The sequence below is a fragment of the Erinaceus europaeus genome, chromosome 21 (assembly GCF_950295315.1).
Source record: "Erinaceus europaeus chromosome 21, mEriEur2.1, whole genome shotgun sequence".
Classification (NCBI taxonomy): domain Eukaryota; kingdom Metazoa; phylum Chordata; class Mammalia; order Eulipotyphla; family Erinaceidae; genus Erinaceus; species Erinaceus europaeus.
This window is the reverse complement of record NC_080182.1, coordinates 10,391,362-10,415,119: the sequence shown is the minus strand read 5'-3', so window position 1 is coordinate 10,415,119 and position 23,758 is coordinate 10,391,362. Positions and strand designations below refer to the sequence as shown.

Genomic DNA, 23,758 nt, shown 5'->3' with positions numbered 1-23,758 from the left:
GTCATCTGCCCAGGGAAGTCAGAATGGTGTCAAGAGTAGCAACTGCAACTTGGTGGCTGAAAGGCAGTAAGATATAAAGCAGGGCAAGTTGTTTAATAAACAGGAACCTAAATGTAAGAAACTAGGGGTTTTCACGTTGGAAGAAGCTAGGAAGTCTATTTTAGGTCTGTTCCGAGGGACTTATGACTTTAGTAATTTTTGCGTGAGCCTAACAGCTAACATGCACGTGGGCTAATGGTATTGTCTGGGAAGATGGTGTCAGAGTTGAGAATAGTTGTATAAAAAGAGCTGCGATTCTGTTGTAAGGAAATGCATTTTCTTTTTCCATATGCATGTCTTTATATTCTAATGATCATGAGTGCTCATTTTTTCAACGAACTGTACTACCATTAATATTATTATTAATGCTTTCCATTATGTATTCACTTATAATATAGTGACAAATAAATTGAGAAGGGGAGATAATTAGAGAGAGAGAGAGAGGGAGAGGGAGATACCTGTAGTACTGCTTCACCGCTCTTGAAACATTTCACCACAAGTGGGGGCTGGGGGCCTGAACTTGGGTCCTTATGCCTGGGAATTTGTGCTTTCAACCAAGTGCACCACCACCCAGCCCCTCTGTTTTTATTATGTTGTTGCCCCAATAACTTTAGGGATTTTTAGCTGCCTCATATCTCCCTGGATCTGTCCCCCTTCTTATGCTATACTTATACTTGTTGTCATTGGATTTGAAGTGCTGTGTGCTGACTTTTTCTGATAGAGACAGAAAGAGAAGCCACAGAACTGAAACTTCTAGTGTCATGGAGGCAGGGCTCAAACCTGGGTTTCTGTGCATGGCAAAGCAGGCACCTTCTCAGGTGAGCTCTCTTTCCAGGTTTAAGCTGACTTCTGTGTCCTGTTGATCCATTTCCATTATCTTCTTGAGTACCTACTTTCGGACACCATATCACATACTCTGGGCTAGTATTTTCTGCTTTCTCTCTGTCTGTTCTAAAATCAGTCATTTGTCCAACGAATCCTTGCTGTCTAGAAATGTCTAGAACTCCTTTGTACTGTCATTGATTACAGACCTTGTTAAGAATTGAGCGCTAGAGAAAATAGGTATTCATAGTACATGTATTTATAGTTATTTTAATATCTATCTGATTTGTTATTATTTTGGCTACAAGGGCCCAGTATCTGCAGTTTACTGTTTCCTGTGGACATATTTTTTCCCTTTCAATTTTAGTTACAGAGATAAGAGTGAGAGAAAGAGAGTGGTAGAGAGAAAAGGAGAGATCACAAAACTTCTCTACCATTCATAGAGCTTCTCTTTGGTGCTGTGCATGGTCTTCTCATGTGGAGAGTGGGGGCTTGAACCCAGGTCCTTAAGTATGATAAAGTATGTTGGTAAGCTACTTTCTGACCCCATTTATAGTTTTTTAAAAAATAGAAATGATTATAAATAACTGGAACAAAACTCAGGTTTTTTTTTTTTTTTTTTTGTATAGTGATACCTCCAGTTTTAGGCCCACATTTTAGGATTTCTTAAAACACTCAGTTTCCTTGTTGTAAATCCTTCCTGAGACAGAGAGGAGCCTGGTTCTGTTATTTTGTGTATATTTACTGATGTGTCCACTCAGTGAACTTACCGCCTGTAAGCTCCTCAGTCTCCTCTGTCCACCCCGCGCTGTCTCCTTCTCCCTTGCCATCACCACTCTGCCTCCTTGGCCATGCGCTCAGCTCAGCTCACCCCTTCTGCTTGGCCCTCCTCTTTCCTCAGGCTGTAATGGAAGGACTTTGGGGAGGGAAAGGAGAGAAGATGAAGTAAGGAAGAACAAGGGGCTGGGTGTCATTTCGGATACTTTCCTGTGCCTTAACTCCTCCCACTTCATTATTTAGACTCTTAACCTTTTCTGTGGTTCTGACTCCCACGTATCTGCCAGCTGTGTCTACCTTTCTCTGCAGCTGTGTTGTTGCCCTCGGTCAGGACTCTGACGCCTCCTTTGAGCCAGTGGAGTGCCACCCATGGCTGTGTTGATGCTCTGCTCACTTGGGTCTCAACAGAGTGACCCGTATAAAGCCACATCTCTCCTCGCTTCTCAGCTGGGCGTTTCAGTTTCTCAGAGATCGATACTACTTTATGCAATCTATTAGGTAGAAGTTAAGAAGAGGTGATAGGGTTTAGAGTAATAGTAAGAGTTAGTGTGTAAAGCACTACATTTTTCCATAGAAAGTCAGTCATGGTCTACGGCCATACCACCCTGAACACGCCCGATCTTGTCTGATCTCGGAAGAAAGTCAGTCATGTTAGCTTATTTCGGTATACCTCCTACCTATGTTGTAAACTCTTGGAAAGTCAGCTTGGTGTTTTATTTAGCTTTGTATCAGCTTGAGGCATGGCCTCCTGAACCCAAGTTAGGGCATTTTCTGTAGTTTCAGGGGGACCCTTCAGCCCCAGGGTAGGAGGTTAATATTCAGAGAGGAACAACCCTTCTTTACTGGAGAGGGGAGGAAAAATAGGCCACAAAAACCCTATTGAGAATCAAAGAGTCTGAGCTCATTGTTTAACATCAGTATCTCAAAAAAGTGCACCGCCTCACGAGCAGATATATGTGAGATTTGTTAAAAACAGTATAAAAGCTACAAATATGTATTCTGAAGACATGCCATGTAAATTCCTGGAGACACAGCTTACTTTACACAACTGTGCTCTCTCTTCCTTTACCCCGCATTCACTTCTCAGGAAAGTATCCAGTTGGTGACAAGTTTAGAACTCTTATTATTATTATTTATTTTTTAAATTTAATAATGATTGACATGATTGTAGGATGATTCCACACAACTCCCACCACCAGAATTGCGCATCCCATCCCCTTCTGTTGGAAGCTTCCCTGTTCTTTATCCCTCTGGGAGTATGGACCCAGGATCATTACTGGGAGCAGAAGGTGGGAGTTCTGGCTTCTGTAATTGCTTCTCTGCTGAATGTGAATGTTGGCAGGTGGATCCACACCCCCGACCTCTTTGTTTCTTTTTTTCTTTTTTCTTTTTTGCCTCCAGGGTTATTGCTGGGGCTCCGTGCCTGCACTACAAATGCACTGCTCCTGGAGGTTTTTTTTTTTTTTCCCTCCCTTTTGTTGCCTTTGTTTTTATTGTTGATTTTTCTATTACTATTGTTGTTGCTGTCATTGTTGTTGGATAGGACAGAGAGGAATTGAGAGAGGAGGGGAAGATGGGGCAGGGGGAGAAAGATAGACACCTGCAGACCTGCTTCACTTCCTGTGAAGCAACCCCCCTGCAGTGGGAAGCCGGGGGCTCGAACCAGGATCCTTTAGCCAGTCTTTGTGCTTTGCACCATGTGCGCTTAACCTGCTGTGCTACTGCCTGGTCCGCTGCCCCCAGCCTGTTTCTGTCTTTCCCTAGTGGGGTAGGGCTCTGGGGACGTGGGGTTCCAGGATACACTGGTGAGGCAGTCTTATTTCCCATTTTTGTTGCCCTTGTTGTTGTTATTGTTATTTTATATTTTATTTCATTTTTGTTGCTCTTGTTGTTTTTATTGTTGTTGTAGTTATTATTGTTGATGTCATCATTGTTGTATAGGACAGAGAGAAATGGAGAGAGGAGGGAAGACAGAGGGGGAGAGAAAGATAGACACCTGCAGACCTGCTTTACCGCCTGTGAAGTGACTCCCCTGTAGGTGGGGAGCGGGGCCTCGAACTGGGATCCTTATGCCAGTCCTTGCGCTTTGCGCCACGTGCACTTAACCTGCTGCTGCCACCGCCCGACTCCCTGTTGTTGTTATTATTGTTATTACTGTTATTGTTGGATAGGACAGAGAGAAACGGAGAGAGGAGGGGAAAACAGAGAGGGGGAGAGAAAGATAGATACCTGTAGACCTGCTTCACCGCCTGTGAAGTGACTCCCCTGCAGGTGGGGAGCGAGGGACTCGAACAGGGAGCTTTAAGCTGGTCCTTGTACCTTGTACTTGGTACCATGTGCGCTTAACCTGCTGCGCTACCGCCGGCCCCCACAACTAAATATTTTAAATTATTTTATTAGTTATTTAATAGTGGTTTCCAGAATTATAAATACAGTTCCACAACACACCCACCACCTAAGTTGTATGTCCCCTCTTGCAATTACAGAGTCTTTTTTTTTTTTTCAATCAAAATCTGAAGAGACAGTTTGGTTATTTTCTGTTTTTGTTTTTTGACATTCATGGGCTTCATGATTCCACATATGAGCAGAACCTTCCGGCATTTATCTTTCACCTTTTTACTTCACTAAGTAGTATCACCTCCAGTTCACCACTTCCTACTAAAGTATACAAGATGTACAGCTAAGTGTATGGATCTCATTTGTATATGTAGTTTCCTTACTAGTGTCAGTTCCAGAAGTGGCAGACCCCTGTTCATCTGGCTTCGTGCCCAAGGAGCTTAGGAAGGTGCTTAGTAGACAGGAACTTGTTGGTCATGACGCCAGGTCCCCTGTATTTCTTTCTTTTCTTTTCTTTTTTTAAAATTTTATTTATTAGTGAGAAAGATAGGAGGACAGAGGGAAAGAACCAGACATCACTCTGGTACATGTGCTGCCGGGGATTGAACTCAGGAACTCATGCCTGAGAACCCAATGCTTTATCCATTGAGCCACCTCCCCGACTGCCCCTGTATTTCTTAACACTGTGGTCTATGTACATAATCACTGTTTTGCCTGAGACCCGCCCTGCCTGCAGGGCATTGGTTTAATCCCCACTGGTTAGATGGAAGCTTGCTACCTTCCTGCTCTTTTTCTGCTCCACCCCTCTCCTAGCCATTTCCTTTCCCGACCTGCCACTTCGGTCTCAGAAGATATAAAAGGCATTTTCTCTGATCAATAAAAGGCATTATTGCATTGTGTTCCCACTCAGCCGCTCAATTCCGGGTTCCTCTCCCGTGACGCTGAGTAAGTGGCAGCCCAGGTTGGCTCCGGTCAAGTTCTCTCCCCCACGACGCAACCTGACAGGAACTGACCGGGTCCCGGAAGGACGATGACAGGCAGGATTGCCTTGCTCAGAGCTGAGTCACCAGCCTGCCTTGTCTCCCCCTTGTAACAGGCTGCCTCTGCTGTCTTTGTCACTGATTCCTGGCGCAGGGCTCCATGTCAACTCTTGGCCTCAGAGATTCTCTCCACATCAGTGTTGTTGTTTTTTTTCTTCCAGACCAGTAGCATGAGTACCTGGTTGCTCAGAATCGTGTTAGAAACACAGATTTTGGGGAGCTGGGCAGTAGTGCAGTGGGTTAAGCGTCAGGATCGCGTTTAGAGCCTCCGGCTCCCCACCTGCCAGGGAGTAGCTTCACAAGCGATGAAGCAGTTCTGCAGGTATCTATCTTTATCTCCTCCTCTCTGTCTTCCCCCTTCTCTCTCCATTTCTCTCTGTCCTGTCCAACAACAACAACAGCTATGGCAACAATAACAACTACAACAAGCACAACAAAAAGGGCTACAAAATAGGAAAAATAGCCTCCAGGAGCAGTGGCACCAAGCCCCAGCAATAACCCTGGAGGCAAAAGAAAAAAAAAAAGATTTTGGGCTCTATTGCAGACCTCCTGAATCAGTATCTGAGGGGAGGTCGTCTGCATTTACCAGGACTCCAGGTTCCTCTGATATCTCCCACAGGTCTAAAGCACCCTCTTAGACCTTGGAACTTGTGGGAAACCTTAACGTGGCTTACGGTGAAAGATGATTGATTTTGCTTTCGCACTGAGGCTGAAGTTAGTGAATGTCACTTGAGAATTGTGTTGAATTGATAAAAAACAAATAAAAGATTGCTGGAATTATTAGGATTACAGGGCATCTTTCTCTCTATGAAGCGTAGTGGGAATCAGAGACATGTGTAGGGTCCAGATGAATAGAGTAGCCCTTATGAGTGAAATTACTGGGGCACTCAAAATTACCAAGGTTCTGAGATGAAGTATATAAGAAGTAAAGGGTTTTGTGGACTAATGCTTCTCACTGGGGCTGGGGGAGGAGCTTGCCGGACAGACAGTGTTGGTGAATTTTTCTCATTCCCTTTCCCCCATTCTGATGTACCTTATAATCTCTCAAGGGTCAGAGTGTGTAATTTGAAAATACCCTCAAAGGCAACTTTGACATGAAAAAGTCCTTCAAAAGAAAAATATCATTCTTAAACTTTTTAAAAGATTTTAAAAATATATTTATTTTCCCTTTTGTTGCCCTTGTTGTTATTGTTGTGGTTATTATTGTTGTTATTGATTTCGTCGTTGTTGGATGGGACAGAGAGAAATGGAGAGGAGGGGAAAACAGAGGGGGAGAAAGATAGACACCTGCAGACCTGCTTCACCGCCTGTGAAGCGACTCCCCTGCAGGTGAGGAGCCGGGGTTCGAACCGGGATCCTTTTGCCGGTCCTTGGGCTTTGTACCACGTGCGCTTAACTCTCTGCACTACTGCCTGACCCCTGGGACTCCCCATTCTTAAACTTCTTATTCTGTGGTAATTTGTTCATGGTTTTAATAGATGTTCAGCTGCACTTCTGCAAGTCTCTCAGAGATTGTTCTCATTAAGTAGGCTTTCAGAAAGTCCGCACATAACACAATGCTTTCATTTTAAAGCAGATTGTGAAGTAGAACTGCTGCCCTTTTCCATTTTAAAATGTACTCTCTAAAGCCATTTTAATACATAAATATTTCAGAATTGAATTGCAGAAGGTCAGATTTGAGATGTTATCTCCTTTGTTCAGAAATGTAAACACTAATATACTCTTAAGTCTCCACGGAGCCCTCAACTGAGTTTGCTGAATGGAAAGGAAGAGTTAGAAGTCGTTTTCTGCATGAGCGTTTCTAAAGGGGAAGCCTTTTAGGCCTTTAAATAGTGTTCTGAAGATAAGACATCTCCTGTTGCCCTCGTGTTGCTGTTGAATAGACTTAAAAGTAGTATAAACTTCTCTTTTATCAACAAATGCCCTCATTATGACTAAGTAGAGACCTGATGTCTGTGGAAACTCATCTTGCTGTGTGCGCAGCTCCAGGAATCATGGCTGTGCTGATGGAGACTTGCCACTGCCTTGTTTTGTAGTCACCCTTGGGAGAATGTTTTCTGAACTCTCCATAGCAGGATCTCTTGGCACTGTCCTTAAAATGCTTGTTTATCTTTGGATTAGAAAACTGAAACAATTAAGCCTCTTAGATTAATTACAGGTGGGTTTTAAGGACCATCTTTCTTGGGGAAGTGTTGATTCCTAGGGTTGTTGTTTTGTGGGGATGGGTGGGGGCCGCAGTCCAGATCTTCTCAGGATGGGTGTGGATGCCCCTCCCACTCCTCCCCTCCACCCAGCCCCCTTCCAGCCCTCCTCCCAACCCGAGTCTGCAGGCCCCAGGTCTGCCTTAGAGACCACACTGCTTTGAGGCTTCAGAAGCCTTGGCATCTTGCTTTGCTTCTTCGTTCTCACCTCTGAATGACGTTGTCTGGTAATATTATTAGTCCTTCTCCTTCTGACAGGTTTCACTCTACATGTTTCCCTTCAGTCCTAGTCATGTTGTAGCAAAACAAAACATCTAACGATGGCTTACACTTGAGTAGTTTTCCTTGCTCTCTGTGTGTATGTATTTCCTTGACCCCTCATTTGTTGTTGGATGCTTGTATTATTTCCCCATTTTGGCTGTTACTGATAGTTCTGCTGTGAGCATAGGCGTACATACATCTTTTAGGATGTGTTTCCTTAGGAGAGGAATTGCTGGATCATATGGAAAGTCCATTTAAAGTGTTCTGAGGAATATCCAGACTTTTCCACAGGGTCTGGGCTAACTTTCTTTCTTTCTTCTTTTTTTTAAGAAATGCTTTTTTTTTTTAAATTTTTTTAAAGGATAATTTATTCCCTTTGTTGCTCTTTTTAAAAATTTTATTGTTGTAGTTATTATTGTCGTTGTTGTATAGGACAGAGAGAAATGGAGAGAGGAAGGGAAGACGGGGAGAGAAAGACAGATACCTGCAGACCTGCTTCACCGCCTGTGAAGCGACTCCCCTGCAGGTGGGGAGCCAGGGGTTCAAAACGGGATCCTTACGCCGGTCCTTGCACTTTAACCATGTGCGCTTAACCCACTGCGCTACCGCCTGACTCCCTGGGCTAACTTTCATTCACAATTATTATTACTTTTTGCCTCCAGTCCCTGGGTCTCCATGCCAGCACTGTGAATTCACTGCTCCTGGCAGCTCCTTTCTTTCTTTCTTTCTTTCTTTCTTTCTTTCTTTCTTTCTTTCTTTCTTTCTCTTTTTTTCTTCCTTCCTTCCTTCCTTCCTTCCTTTTCCTTTCTTTATTTCTCTCTCTCTCTCTTTTTTTTCTTTTTCTCTCCATCTTATTCAGTAGGATAGAGAGATTCAGAAGGGAGGGTGAGATAGTGGGAGAAAGATAGACAACTGCAGACCTGCTTCACCTCTCATGAAGTGTCCTCGCTGCAGCTGGAGAGTGGGGCCTCGAACCCAGGTCTTTGCTCTCAGTCCTATGTGTGCTTGACCAGGTGTGCCACTTCTCAGCTCCCCACAGTTCTTTAATCAGAATAAGTGTTGTTTCTAGTTAATCCATCTTATTCTTTCCATTTCCATTTTAGTGAACTCACCATAATTGCTGTGGTTATTGGACAAGAGTCTTTGTTTTGAAACAGCAGCTTTCACTGGCAGCTGGCTCTTATTTCATTTTTGATGTCCAGAGCTGGGTTGGGGGTGGGTGGGGGGTGCAACAGCAGAGCACAAGGTGCTAGAGTGTGAGGACCTGTGTCTGGTCTCTGGCACCTCAGATTCCAGAGTGAAGCTCAGATTCTCTCTCTCCCATAACTAAAGAAATCTGATTTATTTTTAATGCTGGGGAATGAACCCAGTATGTCTCAGATGCATGAGACTTTTGAGCTGCCTTCCTGACCAAATTTAAGTCTGTTTTTTTTTTTTTTTTTTTTCCCTCCAGGGTTATTGCTGGGGCTCGGAGCCTGCACCATGAATCCATTGCTCCTGGAGGCTACCTTTTCCCTTTTGTTGCCCTTGTTGTCTGTTGTTGTTGTTGTTAATATTATTGTTGTTGTTGTTGTATAGGACAGAGAGAAATTCAGAGAGGGGGAGAGAAAGACAAAGACCTGCAGATGCAGACCTGCTTCACTGCCTGTGAAGCGACTCCCCTGCAGGTGGGGAGCCAGGGGCTCGAACCGGGATCCTTATGCCTGTCCTTGCACTTGTGCCACGTGTGCTTAACCTGCTGCGCTACCGCCCGGCCCCTAAGTCTGTTTTTTTTTAAATTTTATTTATTTTCCTTTTTGTTGCCCTTGTTTTTTTATTGCTGTTGTCGTTATTGTTGTTGATGTCGTTGTTGGATAGGACAGAGAGAAATGGAGAGAGGAGGGGAAGACAGAGAGGGGGAGAGAAAGACACCTGCAGACCTGCTTCACCTTCTGTGAAGTGACTCCCCTGCAGGTAGGGAGCCGGGGGCTTGAACAGGGATCCTTATGCCTGTCCTTTCACTTCATGACACATCTATTTAACCTGCTGCGCTACCGCCTGACTCCCCAAGTCTGTATTTTTAAGAAGAGGGAGAGGGGAATGGAGGGAGAGGGGAATGGAGAGATGAAAGCACCAGCCCAGCTTGCATGACTTTCACTTGATGCTGCCCATGTGGCTTCCGTGTCTTCCTATATCCTAGCCCAGGGCTCCAAGAATGGAAAGGTATGCACTTTCCTCACTGAACACTCTCATAGCCCCACTGTGTTATTTTTAAATGTGTTGAAAATTTACACGTTTCTTATTCTAAGATAAATGGTATAGCAAATAGCTTCTATCCTCTCTTTTTTTTCTTTTTATTCTTTTTTTTTAAAATAATTTATTTCTTTATTGGGGAATTAATGCTTTACATTCAACAGTAAATACAATAGTTTGTACATGCATAATGTTCCCCAGATTCCCATTTAACAATACAACCCCCACTATGTCATTCATCATCTTTCATGGACCTGTATTCTCCCCAACCACCCACCCACCCACCCCAGAGTCTTTTACTTTGGTGTAATACTCCAATTCCATTTCAGGTTCGACTTGTGTTTTCTTTTCTAATCTTGTTTTTCAACTTCGGCCTGAGAGTGAGATCATCCCATATTCATCCTTCTGTTTCTGACTTATTTCACTCAACATGATTTTTTCAAGGTCCATCCAAGATCGGCTGAAAACAGTGAAGTCACCATTTTTTACAGCTGAGTAGTATTCCATTGCGTATATATACCACAACTTGCTCAGCCACTCATCTGTTGCTGGACACCTGGGTTGCTTCCAGGTTTTGGCTATTACAAATTGTGCTGCCAAGAACATATGTGTACACAGATCTTTTTGGATGGATGTGTTGGGTTCCTTAGGATATATCCCTGGGGGGGAATTGCAGGGTCATAGGGTAGGTCCATTTCTAGCCTTCTGAGAGTTCTCCAGACTGTTCTCCACAGAGCTTGGACCAATTGACATTCCCATCAGCAGTGCAGGAGGGTTCCTTTGACCCCACAACCTCTTTTAACCATTTTCTGCTGTTACCTTTTCTGATGTATGACATTCTCACAGGAGTGAAGTGGTATCTCGTTGTTGTCTTTATTTGCATTTCTCTGACAATCAGAGACTTGGAGCATTTTTTCATGTGTTTCTCGGCCTTTTGGATCTCTTCTGTGGTGAATATTCTGTCCATGTCCTCCCCCCATTTTTGGATGGGGTTATTTGTTGTCTTGTTGTTGAGTCTGGCAAGCTCTTTATATATGTTGGTTATTAAACTTTTATCTGATGTATGGCATGTAAAGATCTCCCATTCTGTGAGGGGTCACTTGGTTTGGGTAGTGGTTTCTTTTGCTGTGAAGAAGCTTTTTAATTTGATGTAGTCCCATAGGTTTATACTTGCCTTATTCTCTTTTATAGTGACAGAAATAGGGAGAGAGAGAAGGGGGCGAGAGAGATACCTGCAGCACTGATTTACTATTTGTAAGCTTCCTGCTTGTAGGTGGGGACTAGACACTTGAACCCGGGTCCTCATGCCTGGTAACAGGCACCACTGACCGGCCCCAACTTCGATTGCTTTTCATAGAGACATGGTTCCTGTCCTTGCAGTTGTCTGACAGATGTTTCCTCTTGTCTCTGCAGGCATTGTGTAGAATCACTCGCCATTCTCCTACCGCCTTCCAGAATGTCATTGAGAAGGTGGGACTGAACTCCGTGATCAGCTCCCTGGCCTCTGCCATCTGTAGAGTTCAGCAGGACTTGCTGACCTTATTCACTGTCATGCTGTCTTGTGGGATTCACCTTCAGAGACTCATCCAAGAAAAGGTTGGACTTAGAAGTTACCTGCTCTCTGCTTTAAGATGGGTTTTCCCCCCCCCCCCAGTTTTACTGGTTCACCACATGAGATCATCTCTGTCGAGTTTATTTTACGTTTCAAGGGGCCTTCTTAAACTTTGCGAAACCTTTGTATCATAGGCCATTCATCTGAAGATGGTGTAAAATAGTCTTTTAAGGGGTCCAAATAGAACCTCAGTAAATGGCTTCACCTGTTTGTCCTACTTAGTAATGAAAAGGAAATATTTGTATTTATAGAAATTCATAGAAATACATATATTTTCTAACTTTTCATTGCTGAGGACATGCATATACAACACGTATGTGCCTCTATACGTTAGTATTTCTTAGACCTCTTCACTAGTCCCATCTCTTTTGCAGATTCTTTTTTTTTTTTGTCTTTTTTTGTGCATGCACGATTCTTTTCCTTATTCTTTCTCTGTTATCTTCTTTGTTTGTGAAGACTCAGTTTTTTGTTTTTTTTTCTCCAGGGTTGTTGCTGGAGCTACGTGCCTGCACCATGAATCCACTGCTCTTGGAGGCTCCCCCCCTTTTGTTGCCCTTGTTTTTTGTTTTTTTATAGTTGTTGGATAGGACAGAGAGAAATAGAGAGAGGAGGGGAAGACAGAGAGGGGGAGAGAAAGATAGACACCTGCAGACCTGCTTCACTGCTTGTGAAGTGACTCCCTTGTAGGTGGGGAGCCTGAGGCTTGAACCGGGATCCTTCCTCTGGTCCTTGCGCTTTGCGCCACGTGCGCTTAACCCATTGTGCTACCACCCAGCCCCAAGACTCAGTTTTATTCTTTCTTTCTTCCTCTCTTTCTTTTTTTTTTTGGCTAATACTCTGCCAATATAAATCACCTTTCAAGTCGAGTTCCCTTTCTACTGTTGTTAACTGTGACCCTTTTATATCCATTTAATTTACAAGCCGTTAAGTCTGTGTAAATACTAGGTACATGTCACAAAGCTGCATTGCTGGGGACCAGGCGATAGCACACCAGGTTAAGCGCACATGATGCGAGGTGCAGAGTAGCACACGGATTCCTGTTCGAGCCCCTGGCTCCCCACCTGCAGGGCGTCGCCTCACAAGCAGTGAAAAAGGTCGGCAGGTGCCCGTCTTTCTTTCCACCTCTCTGTCTTCCCCTCCTCGCAATTTCCCTCCTATTCAACAACAGCAGCAGCAACAGTAGCAAAATGGAAAAGGATGGGGGCCAGGACAGTGGATTTGCAGTGCAGGCACGGAGGCCCAGCCATAACCCTGGAGGCAAAAACCAAACCAAAACAAACAAACGAAAAACCTGCATAGCCTGAGGCAGTCTCCGTAGTGACCTTCGCATGTGTCTGCTCCAGCTCCATGGTAGAGTGGTAGCCATAGCAGAGCACTGGCACCACTTGGGCATGTGCAGAAAAGTGATGTTCTGGTCTCCATTCCCCACCTGCTGAATCAGAATCTACGTTTTCATTGGATCTCTAGATGGCTCCTTTGAATGTCCTGGTTTGAGAAGCCCTGTTCTAGAATATTTATATTCAGTGAGGTGTAAAAAAAGCGGGGGTAGGGGGTGGGGGTCAGGTGGTAGCCCAGTGGGTTAAGCGCAAGAATTGGCGGAAGGATCCCAGTTCGAGCCTCTGGATCCCCACCTTCAGGGGAGTCGCTTCACAGGCGGTGAAGCAGGTCTGCAGGTGTCGGTTTTTCTCTCCCCCTCTCTGTCTTCCTCTCCCCTCTCCATTTCTCTCTGCCCTGTCCGACAACGAATGTATTGTGAATTTTCCTGAGGATTGTGTCTGCCCTGCAAGTTTTCTTTTAACACGTCAAGCCACGAATCCAGAGCGTCGCACATGTGTTAATACCAGTGAGCAACCTTTAGGACCCAACTTTTATTCATTAAGTTTCTTAGAGAGAGAGAGATGGAGCGACTCACAGAGGGAGAAACTCCACCGCGTTGCTCCACCATCAATTTAGGATCCATTTGGTGCTGTTCATGGTGCTGCCTCCCAGTGGTGGCGGGCCATACTGCACCCGGGCCCTTGAGCACGGCATTGGGCGTGGCTTTGGAGGGTGAACCATCTCCCGGCCCTTTCACAGTGTTCTGTGAACTTACTGGACCAAGGGCTGGGGAGATAGCTCAGCCTGTCAGAGCGTAGAATTTGCATGCCTGAAGTCCAGACACTGCGGTTCAATTCCTAACACTGCCACATACCCAAACTGAGTAGTGTTCTGGTCTCTCTCATCTCATTCTCTCTCTCTCTGTCTTGTAGTCAGTCAGTCAATCTTAAAAATAAATAAGTGTATTGAAGTAGTCACCATTTATTGGAACGGGGAAATACCTTCCAAATTAGTAGTTCATAGTACCTGGTTATGAGGTATAGCACAATGCTACTTAAATACAAGGTCGACAGTGGTCTTGTGCGAAAAGCAATATGTTAAAGTTTAGTTTTTGTAATAAAAGTTAAAACTTCAATAACTGTTAGGAATAAGTGTCAAGATGACAAAGTTAACTTGATTTCTGAAAGTCAAAGTACAGAGTACTGCTTCTTGCCTTCAATTAATATGTTTTAGATTCTGCTGAAAGCTTTAGCCTCAGAGAAACTATTTTACTAATCTCGTGTATGTCTGTTCTTTCTGTGACAGTGTGTAAGTCCTTCAATTTGTCATCATTGTATCAGAAAAGACTCAGCTTGTGTAGTTCTAGTGTGGAAGCTATGATAAGAGTGAGTTTTACCAATTAGTTTGATTTTTTTTCCCCTTTCAGTACCGGTATGGATTGATTTAATTTTAAATATGATATTTTTAAAAAGGCAGTAAAATAAAATGCATTAATTAGTGTGATTGTGTAACTTTCATGGGTCATAAATGCATGATTAAGCTGTTATACATATTGAATGATAAGTGCTCTTTTGGTTTTGATTAATAATTGTGCTTATTAAATAGTTGTTTATTGTAAGAAAGCAGGCAATATCATCATAAATATTCACAGAAACAAATATGTCAATGTTCATTTATATAGTTTGTTTGTTTTTGGTTATTGCTGGGTTTTCACTGCTCCAAGTTAACATTTAAAAAAAAAATTTATTTATTTCCTTTTGTTGCCCTTGTTGTTGTTATTGATGTCATCGTTGTTGGAGAGGACAGACAGAAATGGAGGGAGGAGAGGAGACAGAGAGGGGGAGAGAAAGACAGACACCTGCAGACCTGCTTCACCGCCTGTGAAGCGACCCCCCTCCTGCAGGTGGGGAGCCGGGGACTTGAACCGAGATCCTTATGCCGGTCCTTGCACCTGCACTTAACCCACTATGCTACCACCCGGCTCCTCCAAGTTAACATTTTCAGAGAGAAACAGAGACCCCAAGGAAGAGAGGAAAAGATGCCATCCACCACAGTACTGATTCTTCCTGCAGTGCGGTGGGGCCCGGCTCCCAACCTGGATCACATGTCTGACGGAGCAGGCTCACTGGCCAAGTGAGCTGTCTTGCCAGCCCTGAAACTCACACATCTTACACGTTTTCATTGTTAAGTGGGTGCACGTTGTTCTGAAATAGACCTTCATAACTATTTCTCGCAAGACTAAAACTCTACATCCATCGAGGCACTTGAACTGCTATGCTTTAAAACTCTGGTTTTTTTTTTTTTTTTTTTTTTTTTGCATCATGCAGTTTAGTAGGTCTCTTCTGACACTGGGTTGCTGCCCGGTTCCTGCCAATCTAGAGTGGAAGCCCAGGTTCCAGTTGGCTTCTTTCGATACCCTAGCCGCTCATTACTGCTGGTGTGGTTGGGAGTGGAGGCTTTCCACCGAGCCTCCCACAGCCCCGGGCCGCTCAGAGGAAGAGCTCTTGGCTACGCCTTCCACAGACGCTGGGCAGGGCTGGGCAGGGCTGGGCATTTCTGATGGGATGTAGTGTAGGCACAAACTTTCCATTTCCTTTCTTTGATGCTATCCCAACATCAAGAAGAGAAAGGAGAATTGTTTCAATAGTTCTTTTTATTAGTGATTTAAGATTGCTTTACACAATTTGAAGATTTCAGAGGTAGGGATCTGCTGGCAGCAGATCCTGGTAGAGGGCTGGTGTTCCAATGCATGAGGAGACCCTAGTTCAAGACCCTGGTTCCCACCTTCAGTGGGGGAACATGTTTGAACATCGGGACAGGGTTGCATATTTCTCGCCTTTTATTTCTGTCTCTCACCCTCAATCAAAAAAGAAAAAGTAAAAAAAAAAAAAAGGCTGCCAGGGTCATAGAGTTGCTGTGCAGAACTGAGCCCCACTGATAATCCTCGTGACAGCAATCAATAAATAAGTAAACTAAGTTTGACACCCATCCATGGTATGTGTAAATCATCACACGTTCTGCCAAAGTCCTTCAGTCCTCCTCCCTCCTTACAACCACCATAGCTCTCACAGTCTAAGAGAGTGGTTATCTTTTTTTTTTTTTTAAAGTCCATTTGCTTTAACTATCTATATTCTATATATGAGTTAAAACATTCAGTAGTTGTCTTTTTTTCTCTTTTGCTTAGCATAATCATTTCTAGTTTGGTCCACTTTGTCCCAAATTATACAATTCAGTTTTTTTTTTTTTGCCTCCAGGGTTATTGCTCGGGCTCAGTGTCTGCACCATGAATCCACTGCTCCTAGAGGCCATTCCCCCCCCCCTTTGGCCCTTGCTGTTGTAGGTTTGTTGTGGTTATTATTGTTATTGTTGATATCGTCATTGTTGGATAGTACAGAGAGAAATGGAGAGAGGAGGGGAAGACAGAGAGGGGGAAAGAAAGACAGACACCTGCAGACCTGCTTCACCGCCTGTGAAGTGACACCCCTGCAGGTGGGGAGCCTGGGGCTTGAACTGGGATTGTTACGCTGGTCCTTGCGCTTTGTGCCACGTGCGCTTAACCTGCTGTGCTACCAACCGACCCCCACTAATCAGTTTTTTAAATTGCAGAGTGGTATCCCAAATGGAGAGCAGTTTGAGGGGACCTCTGATAAGGCTAGAAGTGGACTTTCCCTATGACCTAGTAGTTCCTCTCATATCCTAAGGAACCAAACACACCCACCCCAAAAGGTCTGTACACCTATGTTCATAGGAGCACGATTTGTAATAGCCAAAACCTGGAAACAACTGAGGTGTCCAACAACAGATGAGTTTCTGAGTAATTTGTGGTCTATATACACAATGGAATACTACTCAGCTACTAAAAATGACAAATTCACCTTCTTTACCTCATCTTGGATGGAGCTTGAAGGAATCCGGTGAAGTGAGATAAGCCAGAAAGAGAAGGGTGAATATGGGATGATCTCGCTCATAGAGAGAAGTTGAGAAATGAGAACAGAAAAGGAAACACAAAGCAGAACTTGGATTGGGTTTTGTGTATTGCCCCAAACTAAAAGACTCTGGGGTGTGTGTGTGTGTGTGTGTGTGGGTGTGTGTGTGTGTGTGTGTGTGTGTGAGAGAGAGAGAAGTTCATGTCCTGGTGCCTGGTGATGGAGGAGGACCTGGGATGCAGGGAGAGTGTTTTTCAGAAAACTGAGACATTCTACACATGTACCAACAACTGTATTTACTGTAAACCACTAATCCCCTCAATGAGAAAAAAAGAACATATATCCCACAGCATCTCAATCCAGGCATCTGACTTTGGACATACACATGTGTGTTTCAGGGCCAGGTTCAGGTTCAGGTTCGTCAGCTTGTTATTTGTGGAGTTGAAACCATTTCAAATGTTTGGTTGGTGGTAGGTCAGCCTGAGTGGAAGAGGGTGAGATCCTGGGACAAATACCAGTCTTCTTGCTTTGTGATGCACAGAAAGAAAGACACCCCGCCCCAGGTATCAAGGTCTGTAACATGCCTTGAGTCCCCTCACACCAGTTTTATTCCATTACTTTTAAGTAAAATAAACTATTGACTGCAGAAAATTTAGAAGAATTAAGCAGAAAGCAAAATCAACAGTTATTGCACTTGCCAGTGTTGGCTTGTCTTTCATCTGTGTCTGTGTATTTTATGCACACATGTATAAAATTCAACTGTGTTTAATTGTGTTCTTTTGATGATTTGATGAGCATAATGTTGTGCTGTTGAATATTTCCTAAGCAGATCAATACATTCTTATGTAACTTTGAATTTGGGGTACTAAAGTCATTGAACTCTTTCACCTTTACTGAACTGTGAGTGTACATGCTGCAATGCTCAAGGATCTAGGTTCGAGCCCCCGGCCCCCACCTGCAAGGGGAAAGCTTTGCAAGTGGTGAAGCAGGGCTGCAGGTATCTCTGTGTCTCTCTCCCTCTCTGTCTCTCCCATCTCCATTTCTAACTGTCTCTAATAAATAAGTAAGATAATAAAAAATTTTAAAAAGACACTCATCTATATTCCTCTTACAGTAAAACTCAGCATTTAGGAAGTTGCTAAGTAGTGGCATCTTTCATCATTGCTTGCAGCTAATAATGACTTTCTCTGAGTCTCCCTTTGAAATACGTAACTGTAACCAGGTTCTAATCCTAAACTTGACTAACGTGATGGTCTTATTTCTCCCTTCTGAGTCATGCTCCGGTCCCTAATTGTTGTACTGGAGGCTTCTTGAGCACTAGTTTCCTTAGATGGTATCTTTCACCAGTTATTTGCATCACTGGTGCCTAATTAATTTTGCTCCTCCATCATCTTTAAAAGAGCTGCTTGCTTATAGATGTGCTCAGTGCTAGAAAGTTCCATTTCCCAAAATAAGTGTTTGTTCTGTACATGGTGATGTGGAAGAGATCATCACCGCCACAATGGTAGAGTGTTCCCTTGAGTTTCAGCCTTGTGTTCTGCCATTTCCAGTAGCTGGAGAGAGTGGGCAAACAAGAAGCATCATTTCCCAGTTCTCCCTCCAGCACCTAGTGGGTGGGGTGCTTTTAGAAGTGATGGTGAATTGCACTTTATGCATGATCCCTGAGTAGTTGCTAGATGGAGGGACTTGATCTGCTTTGCATGATTCAGATTGTTTTTGAAAGTCTTCAGGGCATACTAGAAAATGTCTGTAGTTAGGTCTGAACGTGTTTACTGATAGTGCCTTGTAAACTGTTTACAGGGATCCTTCCGCGGGTCCTTGAGCTTCGCACCATGTGCGCTTAACCCGCTGTGGTACCGCGCAGAGGATGGGGAGACAGGGAGAAGGAAAGAGAGACACCTGCAGACCTGCTTCACTACTTGTGAAGCGTCCCCTCTACAGGTGGGGAGCCCGGTGTTTGAACCTAGATCCTTGTGCTTAGTACTGTGTGTACTTAACTTTGTGCCCCACTGCCCAACCCCCTCTTGATTAACTTTTCTATTTTTAAATATTCTGCCAAGGGAATCAGGTGGTAGTGCAGCGGCTTAAGCACACATAGAGCAAAGCGCAAGGACTGGCGTAAGGATCCCTGTTCAAGCCCCCGGCTCCCTACCTGCAGGGGAGTCGCTTCACAGGTGGTGAAGCAGGTCTGCAGGTGTCTATCTTTCTCTCCCCCTCTCTGTCTTCCCCTCCTCTCTCCATTTCTCTCTGTCCTATACAACAACAACAACAACATCAATAACAACAACGATAACTACAACAACAATGTAAAAAGAACAAGGTCAACAAAAGGGAAAATAAAATAAAAATATATATATATATATATTCTGCCAAGATACTGAGAGGTCGTGTGGTAAATTATGCTTCTCTGTGTTTCATAAACTTTGTTTCTTTTTAGATTCAGGGAATCACAGTAAATTACTTCTAGGCTGTTGAAAGTTGTGGCCCTGTTACTTTGTCCCAGAAAAATGGCGGTTATAACATCTGCTGTGTCTTCTGACACCAGGGCATCTTGCAAAGGATGACTGACTGTTCGTGGAATTTAAGAAATATGAACAGAGCAAGTACAGAATCGAAAATATTAATCTAGTTCTCCCAATGTGGCTGAATATGATACCTCACAAATCCTCTTTTATCTAGATAAATAAGGAATTTGGGGTGGTTCTTGCAAAGATAGGCTTGCAGTACATTAATAGAAATATCCAGATGTTAACAATGAAAGTCAAATAAAAATCAGATGGGCCACCGTGACAGTAATGGGGTGGCAGCCTGGATACCAAGGAACTTGGGGGAGAGAGAGAGGGCGAATGAGAATGGGTTTTCAGTAAGAATTTCCAAGCCTAAAGCCACTGAGAGAACAGTGTAACTGTCCTCATATGCCTGTCACCCTCGGCTTTCCAGGGCATGGTTAGTTGTGTTACACATGCACTGCTTCTTCATCCTGGTTCTTGGAGTGCAAAGTAGCTGGTGCTACCGAGTTGGTGGTTGTTTCTTGGCCTTTTCAGTTAATAGAGCTAAGAAACAGCTATTGAGGGTGGGGGTAGATAGGATAATGGTGATGCGAAGAGACTTTCATGCCTGAGGCTCCAGAGTCCCAGGTTCAATCCCGCACCACCATAAACCCGAGCTGCACAGTGCTCTGGTGTTTCTCTCTGTGTCTTTCTCTCTCTCAAAAAGCAGAGCAGAGCAGAGCAGAGCAGAGCAGAGCAAAAAGAAAAGGAAAGAAATAGCTACTGAATTTTTTTTTCAAGAGAGAGAAAGACACAGAGAGAAACACCAGAGCACCGTGCAGGGCCAGGTGGTGGCGCACCTGCTTAAACACTCACATTCCGGTGCACAGGGACCCGCGTTCAAGCCCCTAGCCCCCACCTCCAGGGGGGAAAGCTTCACAAGTGGTGAAGCAGGACTGCAGGTGTCTCTCCGTCTCTTTCCTTGTCTATCTCCCCCTCTCAATTTCTCTCTGTCTCTATCCAATAATAAATCAATAAAAATAAAACAATTTTTGTCACCTATTCATTCTATATTTGTGTATGGGTGAGGGGGTTAGAAAACTCTGTGAGAATTCATCTTTCTTCCCCCCCCCCACTTTCTTTTAAGCCTTTATGGCTACAGTGTGGTTGTTAACATGTGGGTACTGTCATCTCCCTGTGAAAGCTCTGTGCTGAGGACTCTCACTCACAACTCAGGTCCCTTTGCACCCATATGCGCTAACACCCCAGGGCTCTCTTCACGCCCTCCACACCTCTCTTTCCCTCAAGGCCTTTGTTTGGGGCAGTACACTCCACCCAGGCCAAGGTGTGCTTTGTGTTTTTTCCTGTCTGTCCTGTTGTATACGCACACAACAGAGTGATGCTCAGCTAAACTATTTTCTGTGTATGCAGAAAACCCGTATCTGCAACATTATGAGAACTACTGAAGCTTCTTTTTTTTTTTTTTTTTCCTCTAGGATCATTGCTGGGGTTTGGTGCCTGCACTAGGAATCCACTGTTCCTGGAGGCTATTTTTCCCATTTTGTTGCCTTTGTTGTTGTAGTTGTTGCCATTGCAGTTGTTGGATAGGACAGAGAAAAATGGAGAGAGGAGGGAAAGACAGAGAGGGGGACAGAAAGATAGACACCTGCAGACCTGCTTCACCACTTGTGAAGTGACTCCCCTGCAGGTGGTGAGCCGGAGTCTCGAACCTGTATCCCTATGCCTGTCCCTGTGCTTCACACCATGTGCGCTTAACCCGCTGTGCGATTCCCTGCCGCCCCCCCCCCCCCGCGCCCAATGCTGTAGTTTCTGATAGAGGGATTGGGGATTCAGAACTCTGGTGGTGGGAATGGAGTGGAATTGTACACCTGTTATCTTTTAATTTTGTAGATCAACATTAAATCATGAATAGAATTTTAAAAAATATGGCCACAAAGCATATGAAAACTGAAATCAAATTAAAAAGTCAGTGGATGCTATGAAATTACCATCCAATCAAAAATAGAAAAGTTCACAAAGAGATAGTTAGACTGCAGGAAGATACAAAGAGGCACATATCTCAAGAAAAAATAATAAAATAAAATAATCCATGAATGAAGACAACCCGAAAGGAAATAGATCACTAATGTATTTGAACATAACAGGGACAGGAAGGAAACACATGAGGAAATGGACACAGATTAAGGCAAAGACTCAAGATAACCCCAGAGGAACGCTGAGGTTTAGCAGACAAAGGGGATATAAGATACAATGGGGAAAACTAAACTAATGAAACAGGGAAAATGCAAAGGGGACTTCATGTACAAATTGACACAGCATACAGTCTATTTGGAAAAGCATCCTACAACATCAGGGCATTTAAAGAAAAGTCCTTTGAGCATCTGGGAAAAAGACTGTTGAGAGAGATAGTTATAATGGCATCACACATTTTCACAGTAATACTTGATGCCAGAACACAACAGAATAAGGTATGTAAGGTTTTGAAGTAAAAATATGAGCCAAGCATTTATGCTTAATTACCTTGAGTCGTATAAAGACCACATAGATAGGAACACGAAAGACATCAGCTCCAATGAGTTCTTTCAGAAGGATCTGTCAGAGAATGAACTTCAGAAAACCTAGGAATATTTCAGTACTTCTTCTTAAGCCAATTAGGAAAATAAGGGTAGTCTGTAATTCTGAACCTACAGTGGCATAAATATGTATAAATACACACACAGATGTGTCTCTATGTGTTGATGCATATCGGGGAGAAGAAGTTTGTGAAAATTAAAATAGTCAGTTGCTGTGTAAATAATTCTCTCCTGTGGCTTCAGAAAAATCTTACATAAAATCTCAGTGCAAGATTCTTGTTGTTAGGAAACCGAAAGCCTGCAGAAGTCCTTGAACCCTGTTTTGCTGTATTTTACTTACTGAGATCAGAAAATTTATACCACAGGGAGTGGGGCTGTAGCGCAGCCGGTTGAGCATAGGTGGCGCAAAGCTCAAGGACCGGCTCGAGCCCTGGCTCCCCATCTGCAGGGGAGTCGCTTCACAAGTGGTAAAGTAGGTCTCCCCCCTCTCTGTCTTCCCCCATCTGCCTCCATTTCTCTCTGTCCTATCCAACAACGACAACAATAATAATAACTACAACAATAAAACAACAAGGGCAACAAAAGGGAATTAATAAGGATCCTGGTTCGAGCCCTGGCTCCCCATCTGCAGGGAGTCACTTCACAAGCGGTGAAGTAGGTCTCCCCCCCTCTGTCTTCCTCCATCTGTCTTCATTTCTCTCTTTCCTATCCAACAACGACAACAATAATAATAACTACAACAATAAAACAAGGGCAACAAAAGGGAATTAATAAATATTTTTTTTAAAAAAGAAGAAAATTTATACCACAAGCCATTCACCTAGTAAAAGGAGAAAAGAAAAAGATAACATGGGAGTCGTTCGGTAGTGCAGCAGGTTAAGCGCGCATGGCGCGAAACTCAGGGACCGGCATAAGGATCCCGGTTTGAGTCCCCAGCTCCCCACCTGCAGGGGAGTGACTTCACAGGTGGTGAAGCAGGTCTGCAGGTGTTTGTCTTTCTCTCCCCCTCTCTGTCTTCCCCTCCTCTCTCCATTTCTCTCTGTCCTATCCAACAACAACGACATCAATAATAACTACAACAATAAACAACAAGGGCAACAAAAGGGAATAAATAAATATTGAAAAAAAAAAAAAGAAAAAGATAACATGTATGTAAATTCAAACAGCCCCAGTTATTTTTTGCTAAGGTTTGTGATCTCCCATGCACTTCCGTGTTAGGTAATCAGTACTGCCTACTTTGAACTGCATGTACATCGATGGTCACTTAAAGATTCAAACCTTAAAATTTGCTGCTCTGCATATTCACAGATGAACCTGTTCATTTTCAGTGCTAAAGTGTCACTAGTGAGATCCTGCCTTTTGATGTTCTATTATTAATTTTGAGAATAGCTTCTGTCCATTTTTATTTTAGCAGTCTAATTTAGTCAGACTTTTGCCAAGTAATATATGTCCTTAGTAATATACACCACAATGCAGATTAGCCTGGTATTTGGAAATACTGAACAATTTCATATATGTAAAAAATTAGGAGATTTGAATCCAAAGTCTCCTCATGGTTTCCCTCAAAATCCCTAAGGCAAACTGACTCTGATTACTAATCAAGCATTTGAAACATCTGTACTAATCAGCTTACAAGGCTATGATTATATTATTACTATTATTATTATTATTATTATTATCTGTCTAGAGTAATGCACGCATTCCACAAGAGTCATTTTTACTCAAGTACTTGGTTAAGCTTCTCTAAGGAAAGTAATCTAAAAACATATGTAGATTCCATCAGTCCACTTTTTATATCCACCAGTGATAACTAGGCAGGACTGTGTGAGTGGAGTTTGTGAATGACTTCTCATTGTTTTCCTTGAGGCTGTCGTATCAGTTGACAGCCAGGCTGTCCTCACTGATTTTCACCTGTGACAGCTGATTGCACTAGGTCGGTTTTCCCTCTTGTGATTTGCAAGAGGTAAATTTGAAGTCATTGTTACTTTTGTTAACATAGTAATTTTGCCTTTATCGTATGTACTAGAAAGGATGCTTTATTCCTGTACCTATGTGATAAAAATATCATTTTATTTGTCAGAGAAACTTTGTGAATTCGGGACAGAGTCCTA

The 23,758-nt window shown here is 43.5% G+C and overlaps 1 protein-coding gene across 5 annotated transcripts in view; it reads left to right on the top strand.

Annotated features, from left to right (window-relative positions):
- ULK4 (unc-51 like kinase 4) overlaps positions 1-23,758 on the top strand; it is a 511,677-nt gene that overhangs the window by 99,268 nt on the left and 388,651 nt on the right. For all 5 annotated transcript variants that reach the window (XM_060180360.1, XM_007517784.3, XM_060180362.1 and 2 more), the window contains one exon: positions 11,123-11,305. In XM_060180360.1, the coding sequence (XP_060036343.1) occupies positions 11,123-11,305 (183 nt within the window). The remainder of the gene's footprint in view (positions 1-11,122; positions 11,306-23,758) is intronic.